General features: G+C 38.8%; 1 protein-coding gene across 1 annotated transcript in view; it reads left to right on the top strand.

Annotated features, from left to right (window-relative positions):
* Positions 1-4,387, top strand: part of TSPAN8 (tetraspanin 8) — a 31,684-nt gene extending 27,297 nt beyond the window's left edge. The window contains exon 8 of the mRNA XM_007082249.3: positions 4,091-4,387. Within this exon, the coding sequence (XP_007082311.1) occupies positions 4,091-4,144 (54 nt within the window). The 3' untranslated portion in view covers positions 4,145-4,387. The remainder of the gene's footprint in view (positions 1-4,090) is intronic.
* Positions 4,388-18,077: the final 13,690 nt, after the last annotated feature.

Here is an 18,077-nt window from a genome sequence, read left to right as displayed (position 1 = left end):
GGACTATGGACTCACTTGAAGAAGTTTTAAAGGAAATTTAAGGTTTATATATTTATTCTCAACAATGTGATTATTGATGTTGAAAAAAAATCCTGTGTAGGATTTTTATCTTGATGGACTTTCTTGGCATGACTTTTTAAAGAATCCAAGGATGCTTTCTATATGGCCTAAAATTCTTTGCTAAAAAGATGAAATAAAACCATTTCAGAGAAGCATTTTTTGAATAATTCCAGATTTTGGTTAATTTAGATATCAAATGAGTCAATTCACTCTTGATTCCCTATCAGGACATTGGCAAGAATTCTAATATGCGATGTGTTTTCCTGGTTACTGCCTCTGAGGGCTGGTTAGGTCAGATGAGTGACTTATGCTTCACTGTCATGGAATGTAGTACAATGTCCTCCTTGGGATTTCTGGTAACTTTCTACCTCTTACTTGTGCCACTTTACCAACAGAGAGGAATTTTGATTTTTTTTTTCATGTTTATTTACTTTTGAAAGAGAGAGAGAGAAAGAGAGAGAATATGTGGGGGAGGGTCAGAGAGAGAGGGAGACACAGAATCAGAAACACAGTCCAGACTCTGAGCTGTCAGCACAGAGCCCGACACGGGGCTTGAACCCACGCACCTCGAGATCATGACCTGAGCTGTCAGCACAGAGCCTGATGCTGGGCTTGAACCCAGGAGCCGTGAGATCATGACCTGAGCCAAAGTTGGAAGCTTAACTGACTGAGCCACCCAGCCACTCCTCCAACAGAGAGGAATTTTAGCTGGGAATGAAGCAATTTAGTGTTCTAAGTGGTCTTTTGGTTAGTGGTAGAGTTTCCCACCAACCATTAGGGAAAGGGTAGGTACTATAAGCAGTAAGTTGGGCTGTTGAGTATTGCTTCCTCGTAGTCCAAATGAATAGGTCTAAATATGACACATTCTCTGTTGGTAGATATGGCTGTCTTTCTTTTTGTCTGATATATGGTGGAAGTCAAATGGTGCCATATACTAGGTCTATTTTTCTTGATTCTGCCTTTTGTAAAATGTCCTTTGTTTCTCTGTTTTCCCTAATGGTTGTAGAGGTGAGTAAGGAATCACACACATATGCACTCATACATTTATAAGCATAAAACACACACAAATATATGTTGGTGACTAGACTTCAAATGAATGTTTGAAAGATCAGGCTTTAAATGAGGTATTCAATGTAAGTGTCAATATTATTAAGTGTCAAATCCATGTTAGACTCGAATTCAGACAATTGACTATGACTGGCTACAACCCACTGATGCTTTTAAGAATCTTCTCAAAAGCAAAGCCAGAGAAAATAAGGACATAATCAACTGGGAAGATTGATGTCTCTCATATCTTAGCCAAAGGCATTGCCAAGAATCTGAATACATCTAATGGAAAATGAGATTACAAGAGGAATAGCATTACAAGAGGAATAACATTTTATGAAATTGGTATATTCCATGTATTTGTTGCATATTTGATATTTTACTGGTTGTTCTAAAGACATGTATAGGGAAAGACCTTAACAAAAAATTTCCATGGAGTAACTTATAGGTATGGAATTTATATAGTAATATCATAAATTATAACCATTTTATGAGTTAATGTCAGTTAAATTAAGTGCGATTTTTAGACTATATGTAGATATGGCAAATAGTTAGTTCAAAGAACTGCTTGACATTTTTGTTGTTCATTCCCTCAATCTAAAATCTGCCCTCCCTCTAGAATTTCAAGAGAAAAAAAATCCATTTTTATATTCCCTCTCTCTTTATTCAAAAAGGAACTTTGAAAATATCTAGTCTATAAAACTGTATCCAAAAAATGTACATTAGTCTGTCTTACAGGTGTTAATACTACTTGCCTACCAGGCCTATCTCCATTCTGTTTCCCAAATTCAAATTCAAGAAAACACAAAAATACATAGATAGAAAAATCACTCTAATAGCTTTTTTTAAAAACTGTATTATTACTATTTTATTGTTAAGGAATCCACTTGTGTGACTAGCATGAAGTCCAGACTGGGTTAACAGCAATGAGTCCTGGAGGTTACAAGCACTGTATTCTCTCTCTACCTGAGCTGAAAACCCAGACTCATGAGGCCTCAATCCCTGCCTCCCAATTCCCAGAAGACGCCAAAGCCAACTATATGGCAGGCTTCTTCAGAGGAGAGTACGACTTTGTCTTCCCAGAAGACAAACCCTCTTACTTTGCTTTATGAGGGAGATAGCAAGCCCAAACCACAGACAGGTTGGGACTTGCACAGGCCCCCACGTAATACCTCTTTTTAAGAAGGAAAAAGAAACAAATATCTTCCTGCAGAAATTACATTCAAACTATTTCCATAGAAAAATATCACATGAAAAAACTACCCACTGGCATTTAGACTTTTGGTGTTAATCTGTTTAGTCACAGGCTGTAGCAGACTGTGGCGGATGGTTATTTTCAAGGCTCTGTTAAGACCACATACCTGAGGAATTTTCCTCAGATAAGATGCTAGGGATCTATGCAGGATGCTTTATTTTGTTAGAAAATTTTATCTATAGGCATCGGAATTCTCCTTGTTCAGAATTAAATGATCAGGTTATCATGTCTCTCCTTATTTGACTACAGCAAATTACAAGCATAAAACATAAGCAGTGCTTTCACTCTCATTTTAATTAGGAAAAAAAAAAAAAGAAGCGGTTGATAATGATAGTCACCACTTTGTAGGATACAAGTTAGCTTGGCAGGAGGTCCCAGGAACAGAGCAGTTAAAAGAGGGAAAGGAGAACTGTGTAACATTTTTTTAGACTGCTTCACAATGTGGGAATTCATGCACACTACCTGAGTCTCAGCATGCATTACCGTATGACGAATCCCTTTTAATTATTTCCATTTTTATGAGCAATGATAAATTATCTTTTCCAAAGCAAGAAAGTGTGACATTAAGTGTCTTGTCTGCCGATGAATGGTGGGCTTCCATTTCAAGGATGTGACAGTGAATGACAATAGAGATTTGCGTTATCCCAGTATTTTGACCACTTTCTTTACTCTGTCCTGGTATTTGTCTCCCAGACTTCAAGCTTGGGACAAAGGCAAAAAGACTGAATTTCAGTGCTTTTCCAGGTCATTCTAAAAGAATGACTTTTAGAACATTCTGGATGAAAATCATATTTTTTTTTGCAGAGAATTGGTGTGTTTTTAAGAATCTTCTCAAAAGCAAAAAAAAAAAAATCTTAAAATCTACTGGTTTGTTTTTAAGAAGGTATTGGCCATCAGTTCTCATTTGAGATTCGTTTCCAGGAAAGATTTAGTAAGTAGGATGCCTCAGTACAGTAGGAACATTGGAGATGACTAAGCATAAATGGCACCTCATGATCCTCCTGCTTCTGGTGGGGAGGAAACTTTCGACCTTTCCATCATTTCTACATCAAAGCCACAGCATGCAAAGCACTAACTGCAGGGCCAATTAGGGCAAGTTTTGGGGTCCCTCATTCCTTGGGAGAGCCATTTAATGAGATGGAAATTATGCCCCAGATTTTCAGCTGTACTTTTTCACTTCAAAGGAAATTCCTGAATTAAGCTATTCCCCACAGATTTAGAAGCTTTTTAAGAAAAAAAAAAAAGTTACTTTCTTCATTCCTCTTGGCGATGCCTAAAAATATGGCAAGAGAAATTCTAGACTCCTTGATTTTCTGCAGATGATCTAAACCAGATGATCATATAACCCTTTCATGGAAGCAGTAGGTGTATTTAGCCCCCAGAGGCCTGACTTCTCCAGAGCTCCAGGGTAGATGCCCCACAGGAGGGTGTGTGTTTTCCAGAAAGGTAGGGTGCTCTGGTGGTAGCCAGTTCTGCACCATCAAATTGGGCCAGTTAGAAGCAGATCGGCCATCTAAAAACCCTGATTGAAACACAACAATACTCAGAAAGCTTTCTCAATGCTCTTTTGTCCCACTGGAGGCTCCAATTTCCCAAGAAGGGAGATAACTTAGATAAATAAGATTAGAACTGTCAGTAGTCAGGATCTTTTCATGTGTAATGTTCTTTCTATTTATAATGTTGCCATCATTTTAAGTTCCATGTTAATCTTGTTATTTTATTTTCTAGATACTTGGTCTGGTATTTTCTATGGTCCTGTACTGCCAGATTGGGAACAAATGAATCTGTGGATGTGTCGAGGTATCACCCATCAACCCCCTTTAAAATTTTGCTTTGGTTTTGTAACTTTAAATATATGAGTGCTGTACATGTTAGGAGCAGCTGTCTTATTAAAACGTCTCATTTAGCTAGATCACAGATATATTCCAGACATACTGAACATATTTAAGATTTGAGCGACGCAAGGAAAATGATATGAATGTGATTTTTACTTAAAATAAAAGTAACACTGTTTGTGCTGGTGTATTTTCACGTCTGATCATTGTGTTCAGGTGGTACTGTGCTTGAAACCTTCTTCTGGAGCCACCCAGTGGAATAATCTTCATTGCTAAGTGACAGACAGGGCCATAGTTAAAGCAGTGAATGTGGGCTTTTCAGAAGCAACACTCTCTTTTGTGTGCCGTATCAACCATTGGTGATAAGACAGAATTGAGTCTCAAGTTGAAAAATTGTGGCCCAGCTAAAAAAGTCAACATCTCTTTTCCATTTGTGCTCGTGTTTACTAATGGTATCTCTCTTTTTCCTCCTATCTATTGGGACGGGGTGGGGAAGGTGAGGCAAGAAGCTCCGAGTGCTGCCTTTTGGTCTTTGAATCTCTGGTCCCTCTTTGGACCTTCCTCTGGGACGTAGATATAACTGCTTTCGTCTTTCTAGTTCTCAGACATTTTTACATTTTACTTTTTACTGGGGTATAATATACATGTAATAAAGAACCACTCTTAAGACTCTACCTGTGTAAGCACTATCCAGACCAAGATACAGAACATTTTCAGCACACCAGATTGTCCCTTCATGCACCCCCCAGTGGTGTGCTAGGCTGGCTCACACCAGCTTGCCAGGCAGACTGTAGACGTAATCTGTGTTCAGTGATACCACACTGGTAACTTGAAATCCACCGTGGTGGGAGTATTTATACCATGGGACCTGGCAAATGCTGTAAAATCAGGATTTTTTTTCTTTCGAGAGCTGGCTGCTAAACATTTACCAGTATACCAGTGCTCTCAGCAAGTACTTCCCCAAAGGTAACCACTCTTCCGATTTCTACGACTATAGCTTCATTTTGCCCATTCTTGAACTTTCTATAAATGTAACAGTAAAGTATGTACTCTGGCTTCTTTTGCTCAACGTTTTGTTTGTGAGATTCCTCTCTAATTGTTGCACGCAACTCTAGTTTACACTCATTGCTATGTAATATTCCATTGTATATGAATATATCACAATGTATTTACCCATCCTCCTGCTGATGGGCATTGGGTTTGCTTCCAGTATGGTGCCAGTATAAATAAAGCTGCTATAAACATTCTTTTAGATCTTTTGGCACTTACAAGTACTGATTTCTGGATAGATATGTGGCAGTGGAATTGCTTTGTATTCATATATTTAGATTTAAAGGATTCTGCCCAAGAAATTATCTTTTTAATTTTTAAAGTTTATTTATTTATTTTTGAGATAGAGATAGAGATAGTGAGCTGGGGAGGGGCAGAGAGAGAGGGAGAGAGAAAATCCCAAGTAGGCTCCACACTTTCAACATAGAGCCTGACGTGGGACTCAAACTCACAAACCATGAGATCATGACCTGAGCCAAAACCCAGAGTCGGACACTTAACTGGCTGAGCCACCCAGGTGCCCCTATCCAAGAAATTTTCTAAAGTGGTTCTGCTAATCTATCCTCATACTAGAAAAGTAGGGGAGACTTAATCTCTTCTGAGGAGGAGGAAGGGAAAGAAAGTCAGTAATTATCAAATAGATCAGAGTGGGGAAGGAGTGGGAAACTTGGTGGAGCGGGGGTTAGGCAGCCTGTTTCTGTGCTCCCCTATTGCTGATAAAGATAATTAACAATCCTTTTCTGCTCACTTGTCATCATCTGGGAACTATACCAGAGAAACTGTATTTTTTATTATCTTGTTTCTTCTCACCACACCTTTATGAGCTAGATCCTATTATTCTCATTTTTGCAAGTGGGAAAATAGAAGCTTATCGAAGTTAGGTAACTTGTCTAGAGTAAAAGCATTAGTAATTGACAGAACTGGGTCCAAACCTTGACAATCGTCTTCCAAACTTTCCAAACAGTTGCCTCCCAAATGGATCATGCTGCATTTGGCTTTCCCATATATCTATTAATATACTTGCCACATTTTATTTTAATCATTGTTCATGTATTTGTCTCTGTTGGTATAGTGCAACTTTTTGAGGGCATTCGTTGTTTTTATTTGTCTTTATGTCTCCTGTACATATCACAGTGCTTGACACATAATAGGTGCTCAATAAATTGTAGCTAAAAAAGAATATTTAGATTATTCAGAGCATATATATATATATATATATACACACCTAAAAATAATCTAAGCACTTTGCACAGAGTAGCTCTTTTAATCAAGAACAACCTTCTTCCATTAGTACTATTATTAGGTCCATTTTACAGATAAGAAAACAAGATGAATGAGATGAACTTTTCTTAGGTCATGCAGCCAGCAAGGGGTGGAGTTGTAATTCCATCTCTGTGTCTCAAAACGTGTGCTCCTTATGTCATGTCATTTTGCTCTACGTTACAGTATGGTTGGGAGACTAGATAAGGAAATGAATATGGAAGTGCATTTTATGTAGTGTTAGGCACATACTAGGATATTTTATGGTATCAATGATATAAAGAACCGTGTCAGTCACGGTAAACAGGAAAGCAAACATTCTGTTAGTTATTTCAAACAGTGGAAATACAATGCAGGGAATCGCTGTATTAGTCAGCTAGGGCTGATATAACAAAATACAACAGACTCAGTGGCTGAAACAACAAACATTAATTTTCTCACGGTTCTGGAGGCTGGAAGTCCAAGATCAGAGTGCCAGTAAGATGAAGTTTTTGGTGAGAACTCTCTTCCTAGGTTTCAGACAGCCTTCTTCTTGCTGTGTCCTCAAGAGCTGGGGAGAGGGAAAGAGAGGGAGAGAGACAGATACAGAGAAAGGGAGCAAGAGAGCACTAGCTCTCTGTTGTCTTCTCTCACAAGGACACTAATGCTATCAAATCAGACCTCCACCCTTATGACTTAATTTGATCTTAATTACTTCTTTACTCCAGATATAACCACACTGAGGGTTAGAGCCCAAACATATGAATTTGAGGGTCCATACCTACTGTTTACACAAGCGAAGGAAGAAATGGGATGGCAAGATAAACCAGAGATTAGCAACAGTGGGAAGTTATACCACCCTTAGAACCGGAGGGACAGAGATGGTGTCCCCAGGATCCAGGGTCACCAGGTGGAAGATGGAACCGTGGCAGGGGCCACAGAGGAAGGACTGGCTAGCAGGAGTAGGAGCTATGGAGGTGACTCAAAAACTGTTGTCACAACAGAGAAAGTGAGAAGGGGCCGGCCTTCTTCCCTCTGGCCCACTCCAACCTTTTGCCAGTACCTCCCATTGGCTGAAATAATCTAGAAGCCTGAGAACAAGGGAGCCTGGGAAATGTAGTTTCGTCTCATACAAAGCAAAGCTGAGAATGGCAAGGACTGGACTGAGCAGACCGAGAAGACTGTTGTTATAGCAACTGGACATTCAGCGAGCAAGCACAAGGGCCTGAACTTTATGATTAAACGTAGTATGAAATTTTAGAATCAGCTTGCCAACTTACGCATGCGCGCGGGTATGCGCATACCCTACTAGAGTTCTACTAGAATTTTTATTGATTGTGAAAAGTATAATTGACATTTAAAATTTTCATGAGAAATTATACAGTTTCCTGGATCCTTTCTGTTTTGGTCAAAATTTAAGGATTTTAAGGATAGAGAGGACTTTAGAATAGCTGCTGTTAACTGGGGGCCATTTGTCCTTCGGGGACTAATTGGCAATGTCTAGAGACGGTCTGTGTTGTCACAACTGGGGTAGAAGGAGAATGTTACTGGCACCTAGTGGGCAGAGGCCAAGGATGCTGCTAAATATCCTATCATGAACAGGAATGTGCCCCTACAACTAAGAATTATCAGTCCAAACTGCCCATATCAGTCACTGTTGTAATTGATTGAGAAACTCTGCTTTAGAGAGTTGCATCTGAATAATAAAATAGCTTCTTTCCAGGGGACAGTAAGGTATGTTACCATGGAAAGTGAAATGGACTGGGTCAGGAGTCATCCTAGACCAGGCTCTGATAGGCTGCTGGCTTTATGATTTTTGCAAATCACTTAACTTGAAGTTTCCTCAATTACAATTAAGAAATTTTATCTAGAAGAAGATAGTTATCTGCTTGTGATAGCTCATCAAGATTTTAATTTTGGCCTTTGGTACTGAAGGTGACTATGAGGAAAGCTTTCATTCTCTTCAAGTATATTAAGATTCATTTTAAGAATTAGTCATACTTGGGGCACCTGGGTGGCTCAGTCAGTTAAGCATCCAACTTTGGCTCAGGTCATGATCTTGTGGTTTGTGAGTCTGAGCCCCGTGTCGGGCTCTGTGCTGACAGCTCAGAGCCTGGAGTCTGCTTCAGATTCTGTGTCTCCCTCTCCCTCTGCCCTCCCTCCTTCTCTCTCTCTCTCTCTCTCAAAAATAAATAAACATTACAAAAAACTAAAAAACAATATTTGAAAAACAGAATAAGCTCATACTTTACCTTCATGGCTCCCAGATCTAACCACAATATTCAAAGACATATTAAATTACTTAACAGCTATAAAATAATAAAATAAAAGGTAAATGTCATCAAATTGATCATTGATAATGTAGATGGAAATGCTTCTTCCAATGAAGAGAAATGTAGGAATTATATTCATTATGCTTAAGACTGTACTGTTGCACTAATTTAGATATACACAATTATATAAGATTTTGACAAATGCTTCTCAAATCTGTCCATTTCTCTGCTTCCCTGTTTCTACAATTCTGTGTGATCTTTTTCAATCCCTCTGGATATAGACACAAGTAATAGTCTACTCAACATCCTTTGTTTCTTTGTCTACGTTACTGGTATATCCTGATCTTGTTGGAGTACAATGAACCCAACTAAAATATGTTGTCTCCCATCACCTACTGTAGTGAAACTCCTTTTTTAAAATGTTTATTTATTTTTGAGAGAGAGAGAGAGAGATCGAGAGAAAGAGAGAGAGAGGGAGAGAATGCACAAATGGGTAAGGGGCAGAGACAGGGGACAGAGGATCCAAAGCAGGCTCTGCACTGACAGCAGAAAGACCAATGTGAGGCTCAAACTCACAAACCATGAGACCATGACCTAAGCTGAAGTCGACGCTTAACCAACTGAGCCACCCAGGTTGCCCCAAAACTCCTCTTGAACATACTTAACAAACACACAAACAAAGGACACACATAATTAGTGAGTGTTTCTCATTTTCCACAGTAGTAGGCTGATCCAATTTTTAATTAATCTCACAATATTGTAAGGACATCTTTTAAACGACTGGATTTACTGGATCCAACTTAGAGCATTAGAGTTTTATCATATCAATATAAGAGACACTGTCTGATGTTCGTAATCTAAACTGACCAAGAGTCACATAATTTGAACTGTGCACAGTTGAAAAGTGCAACTTCTTCTGTACCCCAGGCAGAATGGCTGTCTTGGGTGATAATGAAAGCCTTTTTCAAACACTTTCCCCTTAGAGCTACCTCAGTACTAGACAAACACAGTTAGCTGGCAAAGTAGGATATTGTTCCAAATCATCTCAGAGTCTGTTTCTGGATTCTTCATTTTGTTCTGTCCTTAGATTGATACCATACTGTTGAATGTTATAAGACTTGATATAAAATAGAATAAGCTCTCTCACTTTGTTGTTCTTCATAAGTTTTGTGGTTATTCTTTGCCCTTGCTTTTCTGTAGAAATTTAAAAATCAGCTTGCCAGTTTACACACACACACACACACACACACACACACACACAGAGTCCTACTAGAATTTTTATTGAAATTGTTTTGAATTTATAGCTTAGAATGGGGAAAATTGACAGCTTTACAATATTAAGCCTTTCATCCTTGGTATAGCTATCCATTTATTTAGATTCTCCTTAATATCTCCTAATAATGTTTTAGAATTTCTCTTGAAATCATATGTAAGTTTAGCAAAGTTGTTGGATTTAAGGTCAACACACATGAAATTGTATTTCTACATACCAATGACAAAAATTACATATTACAAAAATTTTTTAAAAGGTATCATTTATGAAAGAGTCATGAAATGTCAAATACCTAGGAATGAATCTAATAAATAATTGCAAGACTTTTAACAGAAAATTTATAAAACATTATTCAAATAAATTATATAGAAATACAATTTTTGTGTGTTGATCTTGAATCCAGTAACCATGCTAAACTTACTAATTAATTTTAATAATTTACCCGTAGATTATTTTAAGGATTTTCAATATATATCACTGTGTCAATGGCTCATCACACAGCTTTATTTCTTCCAATACTTACACATTTTTATTCTTTTTTTTTTTTCACTCTATCTCATTGACTAAAACTTCCAGTGGAATGTTAAACAGAAGTCGTATCTTCCATGGGCGTGCAATGTAGATACACAGGCTTTTTTTTTACACGTTCTGAAATTAGGGTTTACTTCTGCTAGCTTTGTAAGTAACCAAAATTATGCTAAAATTCAGCATAGCACTGGGGACTTATGTAAAGAAAAAACATTTTAAGTGACATTCTCGATTAGATGGTTCATTAGTCTGAAAGAACAAAGAGATTTGGAGGAAGAGCTTGGACCCAGGAAAATAGTAACTAACGGCATTGGAGTGGTGACAGGGGCCAGCTCCCCAGACATATATCTTTCCCCAAGAAAGATGGTAACTGGCATTGGACTACAGAGAAACGGTGCTAAACACATTTATTTTTGTATTAGCAACATCCACATTTGTCATTAGTGAGCATTCAGCCACGTGGAAAACAGTTTGAGTATGAACATGAACTTTGCATATATTGCAAAAAAATACAAAAATCTGGACTTAAATCCCAGCTCCATCACTGTAGAACCACAGGCAAACCATCCCTTTGAAGCTCAGTTTCTCACCTGTAGATTGGGGAAAATGGTTCATACTTATTAGGACCATTATGAAAATGAAATGAGATAATATATGTATGCTATTGGTTATATCAAAAACGTACAGTAAATGTTAGTTTTCTGCCCCTTGTTGGCTTGAGTTCTTCTTTGTCCGTAGTGTTGTATATTATTTTCTACATATTAGACTATATTCTTGTATCTTTGTCTTTCTCTCTTCCCTGCCTCACCACCACCCCTAAATGCCCACACTGTTCAGGCACATAAGACCCTCGGGGAGGAAGTGAAAAAATGGAAAGCAGACATAGTCTGCTGTGCTTCTAGTTTTTGCATTCAAAAGCTTAAAATTTGAAGGCAGATGTCTTAAATTCATGAGTTCTGGGCCTATTTGCCTTCAGATGTGTTTTGTATTGCTTCACAGAGTTTAAAATATTTTTAATAGCCCCTAGCAGTTAATAATTGGGACACGTAACATAAAAGTCTGGAAGATCTGACACAGCTGGATCTGCAATTTCACAAGGAGGAATTAGCCAGAACACTACAATGCCTGCTCTTTGAGATGGGCTGCTTGAGCTCCAGTCTGGCATCGCCACAGTGTGCCTGTTTCATTCATCTAAGTAACCTGTCAGTTGTTGTAAGCAGTCCCCACCTGGGGACATTTTATGTATTTGGAGTGTAGACAAATATTTGGGAGAAGCAAGTGGGTGAGATTGTGGCGTTGTTGACCCCTCACCATCTTAGAACAGATATCTCCCAGATCCAAACTGTGGGCAAGAGAGAATGAGAAGAGAAATGTGTGAGTGTGACCGTGTCTGTGTGTGACTGTGTGTGTATATGTGTTTGTGTATGTGTGAACCCAAGTAAGACTTGGCTAAGCACCTCGGGAGGCAGCAAGCCCTCACAGAAGGAAGGACATCACAGCATATATAGAGTAGGCATGTAAATGTTCCAGTCTCCTGCCCAATTTTGGTACCAAACCAATGGAATAAAGTCTTGTCCTCTACTTCAAGTATGGATTTGTCCCTGAAGTGGCCATGAGAACTGAAATGAGGTCTTTTTCATGGGGCTCTGTGTGCAATTCTGGGGTCTGGTGAGCGATAATCAAGCTGGCTCCTCCTATACCCCCATAATATCTTGGCATTGAAACTTCCAGAAATGCGCTTAGATTGAGTTTCTACCTCTATACACTATATGTCCTTCACTCCTCCCCACAGTGGACACTAACATAAGTTTGGTTACATTTCTTTATATTCATTTCAATGAATTGAGAGTATGGACTTCTATTCTTCTTGACCTCTTTGCCTCCAGGTCACCACAACTTTCTTGAAATCTTGTCTTGTAGCTTCCACAGTCCTACTGCCTGTTTATTCTTCTGCTTCCAACACTGTCATCATCCCTCCAACCCACAGTCAGATACTCGGTGCATTGGCTGCTCTTTCTGTATCTGTTCTATATTCTATTACTTATTGTCTTTCTCCTGGCACCCCTTTCACTTAGGAGTTTCTCAGGCTTCTAGTCTTAGTCTTCTTGTCCTTCCCCTTTCTCTTCCTTGCTGATCGTAACTATTTCCAAATTTCCAGCAGACCCCCAGGACTTCTAGATCCATAGCCCTCATGAGGACTGCTGTCCTGAGCCCTGAGTTGAATTTTTTAGCTGCCAAATACAGATGGTTTAGACAAATCTGCTTCTCCTTCTGCCTTTTTGATTTTGGCTATCAGCATTAACCAATACTTGGTCATCCGAGCCAGATGTCTCAGAGTCATCTTCAACACCTCCTGTTTGTTATATCTAATTGGTCACTCCATCTTGTCACCTCTACTGTATCTTCTCTCTTCCTCATCCCTAGTCCCAGCCCAGGCATGAGACATCTGCATTTCTCTTCAGTATCATTGTAATAATCTTTTGATGTCTTTTTCTACCTTTGTTTTCTCTTCAAACCTATTCCCCATGGTGCCACAAGAATGATATTTCTAAAATGCAGATGTTACCATGTTACATTACTCTCTCCCAGGTTTAGAATTGACTACAAAACTCTTTTTGAGAACTAATTCCACTTTTCCCTGCTCATCTCCAGACACTCTTCCATAAGCACCTCACAAACCTTCAACTTTCTGTTTTTCTGTTATCCCTTTATATCTTTGCCATGCTGCTCCTTATGTCCGGAATGTCCTTGTTACTTATGTAGTTGGATTCCTTCAAAGTCTGGCTCAAATGTGACCTCCTGAATAAAGTTTTTATGAGTCCATGGGGACCTAATGAATTTTTCCATTCATATGCAGTTTTCCATAGCACATTATATTTAAATATCACTTATTCTAATGTATTATGGCTAGTTTTCTGTTGTCTCCATTTTATTACATGCTTCTGGAGTATTCCTGAGCTCTCTTTTTTTTAATTAAAAGAAGTTTTTTGTTTTTTTTTTAATTTAGGGAGAGAGAAAGAGAGAGAGAGGATGATAAGGGGAGAGGGGCAGAGGGACAGAGAGATCTTACGCAGGCTCCATCCTCAGTGCAATTCCTGACACGGGGCTTGATCCTACAACCCTGAGATCATGACCTGAGCCAAAATCAAGTGTCAGATGCTCAACCAACTGAGCCACCCAGGAACCCTATTCCTGAGATCTTGAATTGAATTTGTTCCCCAGACCCTAGTATGGTACCTAGAATATATTAGAGGCTCATAAGTATACATTGTCATTAGTATCACCTGGTCCATTTGAAGAAAGCTATTCATCCTTATTTTATACAGCTCTTCCATTGAATATCAATATTTTTATTAAAAATATAATAGCAATAGCTACTATATATAGTACTATTATATATCAGGTGTTGCTCTAAGGAATTTATATATGTTAACTCATTCAATTCTCAAGATGATTCTATTATTAGAATTATTATCTTTATTTAACAAATAAGGAAACTGAGCCACAGAGACATTAGGTAAGTTGCCAAAAATTAATAGAGCCAGGCTTCAAACCCAGCCACCCTGGCTCCACAGCTTCCATTCTTGAACCACAACACTATAGTGTTTCTCTTGGAGAAAAAGCTAATTTGTTTAAGAAACAGAGTTTTAGGTTTTTTTCCAGAGTAGCTAAATTACTGAGGGTAATAATTGAATATCAGAGTATATTGCCATATTGCCATAAATCCAAATGGATCGGTCTCACCCTTATATTTTGTGCACACCTCCATCACAACCTTTATTACACTATATTTCAAGGCTTTGTTTCCATGTCTGCCTCTTTAATCTGATTATGAACAATTTCAGGCAAAAAATGTGCCTTTTTAACTTTATGTCCTCACCACACATAGCATAGTATCTCACAGATACTTGTTCAACCAATGTTTATTGAACGAAAGAATAAGAAGCAGTGCTTGCGTTTTTAAAGACATTAAAATGGCCATACCATAAATGAAAGTTGACAAGTCCTATGACTTACAACCAATTAACTTGACTGCAGAAATATCTGCAGATTAGAATATCCTGTCCTTTTTAATGAGAGGGGTTTGTTGATTTTCTCCATCTATGAGTGGTGATTAAGAGCTATAGAATCTGTAATCAGATTTGTCTGGGTTTCTTTAAAGGGCTGCTGTGAAATTAAATGGGACAATACATGCAAAATATTTTGGACATATGGTACAGTTAGTACTCAGTAGGTGTTAGCAGCTATAATATCATCATTGTTATCAGAATAAATAGACAGCGTTAGCATTTACAAATTTACTTATCAAGTTTTGATTTTGATTATGAAGCTTCTTCACACTTCAAAGAAAGTTTAAGACCATCAGAGACTTCATCTTCAAAGATTTGAATTTTTAAAATGGATTTTGACACCAGCTATATTCCACAGAATAATAAATCTTCTCAGAATCTCCTTCCAAGAATGCTATCCAGCAATCATGTTGAGCAGTGAAACCAAAAAGACAGGGAAGGGCTCATGGGCCAGGAACTGAGCTGCATGGAATGACAGACAGCAAATGAAAAGGGATGTAATCCGGGAATCACCTTGATGTTCAACAGCATGCATCAAGCCGAGTGACGAGACAGCTCTTTTGGCATTGCTGGCAAGGTGAGACCCAGATAAGTCATGTCTATTTAATACAATCTGAGCATCAATTGTGGCAAAGCCAAGAGCAATAACTAACCAAGGCGAACATGACATTGCACCTGGATTGTTCTATCTCCAAGAGTAATTTGTGACACTATTTCAAGTGATTCCAATAGAACATGTTGTTCTCTGCAGAAATTATGATTTGGGAAAACAGGTTAAGGTTCATGGCAAATTTTGAGATGGAAATAGTCAGGAATGTCATAAGCAAGCAAGAAATCATTAATACGTTCATAACTGGAAGCCATAATAACTGGCAATTGGACTTCTTTTTTTTTTAATAACCCCAAAAATGCTTAATATAGAAACAGGCAAGTCAAGAAAACTAAGCCCAATAAGTACTCAGAAACAAAATGAGAATCAAATGTGTATAATGAGCACTAGGTTGTGGTGAGTATGTGTTGACTTGGGAAAAGCAGTCTCATGGGTCTGAAAGTTGGAGCCATGGGTTGTAAGTCAGGCTGTGGGCCTGGCTCTGTGTGATGCTGGCTAAACTCCCAATACCTTTTTTTATCCTCATTAATTACCCCTCAGTGGTTTAAAATGCTGGACTTTGGAAAGCACTTTCCAAAGATCTAAAGATCTAAAAATCCTGAGATAGAAAGAGCAAGTTTCTGATGGAAGAACCAACTTTCTTTCCTGGGAAGCATCCAGCCATAAAAAGCCTAAAAATATCTTGGACAGCATATATTTGAGCAGAAATTCTATTTTCCCTACTACTCAGATTATTCTCATATGTAGTTATCCTATATCTTTACGGTTAAATGGTAGTAATGTGTGTCTGGTGAAAGAACTGAGAAATTTCAATTATTCACTTCAGGGGAGCAGGAAAAAAAGGAATGGTATTGGGATTGTGAGGCCTTTAAGCCTCCAAAGAAAAATGGCTATTCATATAAGATTTTCTGAGATTGCTGGATTAAATTGCAACGTTGGACTATCTGTTGTGAAACAAAATGTTGATAACATAATTACAATTCTTTAAGTAACAGGGTGCCTGGGTGGCTCAGTTGGTTAAGCGTCCAACTCTTGATTTTGGCTCAGGTCATGATCTCACAGTTCATGAGATCGAGCCCTGTGTTGGGCTCTGCACTGACACAGCCAATTCTGCTTGAGATTCTCTCTCTCTCCCTCTCTCTCTCTGCTCCTACCCCATTCATGGCTGATTCCTTATCTCTTAAAATTAAAAAAATAAACATTTAAAAAATAATTAAAGAAATAAAATTCCTTACGTAACTTATCCTAGGAAAATGAAAGGCCATACCATGTACATGAAGAAATTGGCCATATCATGTACAAGATTTACTCAGTAGATCCCAGCTATTTGTCAGCCTTAAGATTAGACACCCCAATTCAGAATCTCAATACCAATGCCTGGGTCCCATTTACAGAGAATTTTATTTATTTATTTATTTATTTATTGTAAAGATCTTTTTTTTTTTTTTTAATTTTTTTTTTCAACGTTTTTTTTAAATTTATTTTTGGGACAGAGAGAGACAGAGCATGAACGGGGGAGGGGCAGAGAGAGAGGGAGACACAGAATCGGAAACAGGCTCCAGGCTCTGAGCCATCAGCCCAGAGCCTGACGCGGGGCTCGAACTCACAGACCGCGAGATCGTGACCTGGCTGAAGTCGGATGCTTAACCAACTGCGCCACCCAGGCGCCCCTATTGTAAAGATCTTTGAATTAATTGGTTATTATAATGTGCGGCTGCAGCTGAGAACCACACCCTTAGAGGAGTCCAGCGAGAATTGGTTCTTGCTCCCCAGTGGCTTTTTCTCTTGTGCTATTGAATTCCACAAATTCTCTCAGGCATGTTCCCTCAGAGTACCTGCACACCACCTACAACAGGATCACCTTGTTGTAATTAAATATTTTTATCAAGTAATTAAATATTTTCCACTCTTGAGCCTGTGTACCAACCTTATAAATTCAACATTGGGCATTCCATGGGTTCCATCTTGGCCCTAACTTCAGAGTGGAATTTGAGGCAGTTGATCCGTGCTGCGTTTCTAGAGACTGGCTCTAACAATATATAGCCATTATCTCCCCAGGGTTCTGAAGCATATATTAAACTCAGCAGTCTTGTGTTGAAAGCAGCCAACATTGTTCCTTTTTCCATTGTCTAGAATGGAATGGTTGTCTTTTCTTTAGACTTGAACCTTTGCTTCAGGTGTGCCTGTGGAGTAAGATGCGGTGACCTGAATTCTAAAGCTTCCACCATCTGGCTTAGGATGGTCTAAAGGCACAAACATACCTTTCCTGAAACTCGAACTGGACCTCTGCACCCCATCCCAGGTCTTACCACCCTGATGCCTCTGCTGAGGCCTGTGTGGTCCAAAGATTTGTGTGAAGCTGCCCATGTGTACAATCCTGGTGTACAAAACAGCTAATTGCCTGTGGACACAATGGCCAGAAGCAGCAATCACCTGCCAAGGTCAGGCTGAAGCAGTTACACAGTAAAAACCCTCTTGGCATACCAGACTCTATATGAGACTTTATGGAACCACCAAGGGGACATCCTTCCCCACACATTCAAGTCCATGGCCCACGAATCTAAGCCCTGTGAGAATCCTCTTGATGTGTTATTTTGGTCTACTGTTCTATTCCTAATTTTATTTTTCAGTGTTCAAAGCACATACACCAACAGTTGGATTTGAGATAACACTCCCCAAATTATAAAATCCTGCCATAGAGTGAGCTACCCAAGAGATATTCCAGTTTCCAAAGGGGAAAAAGGAGGAATTAAGCCAAGCAGGCCCAGGTTATAGCAGGCCCTAATTTACCATCAGATGAATCATTCTACCTTTCCCGGGGAAGAGAAGCCTGTGGG

This window comes from Panthera tigris, chromosome B4 (genome assembly GCF_018350195.1).
Source record: "Panthera tigris isolate Pti1 chromosome B4, P.tigris_Pti1_mat1.1, whole genome shotgun sequence".
NCBI lineage: Eukaryota > Metazoa > Chordata > Mammalia > Carnivora > Felidae > Panthera > Panthera tigris.
This window is presented reverse-complemented; position numbering and strand designations above follow the sequence as displayed.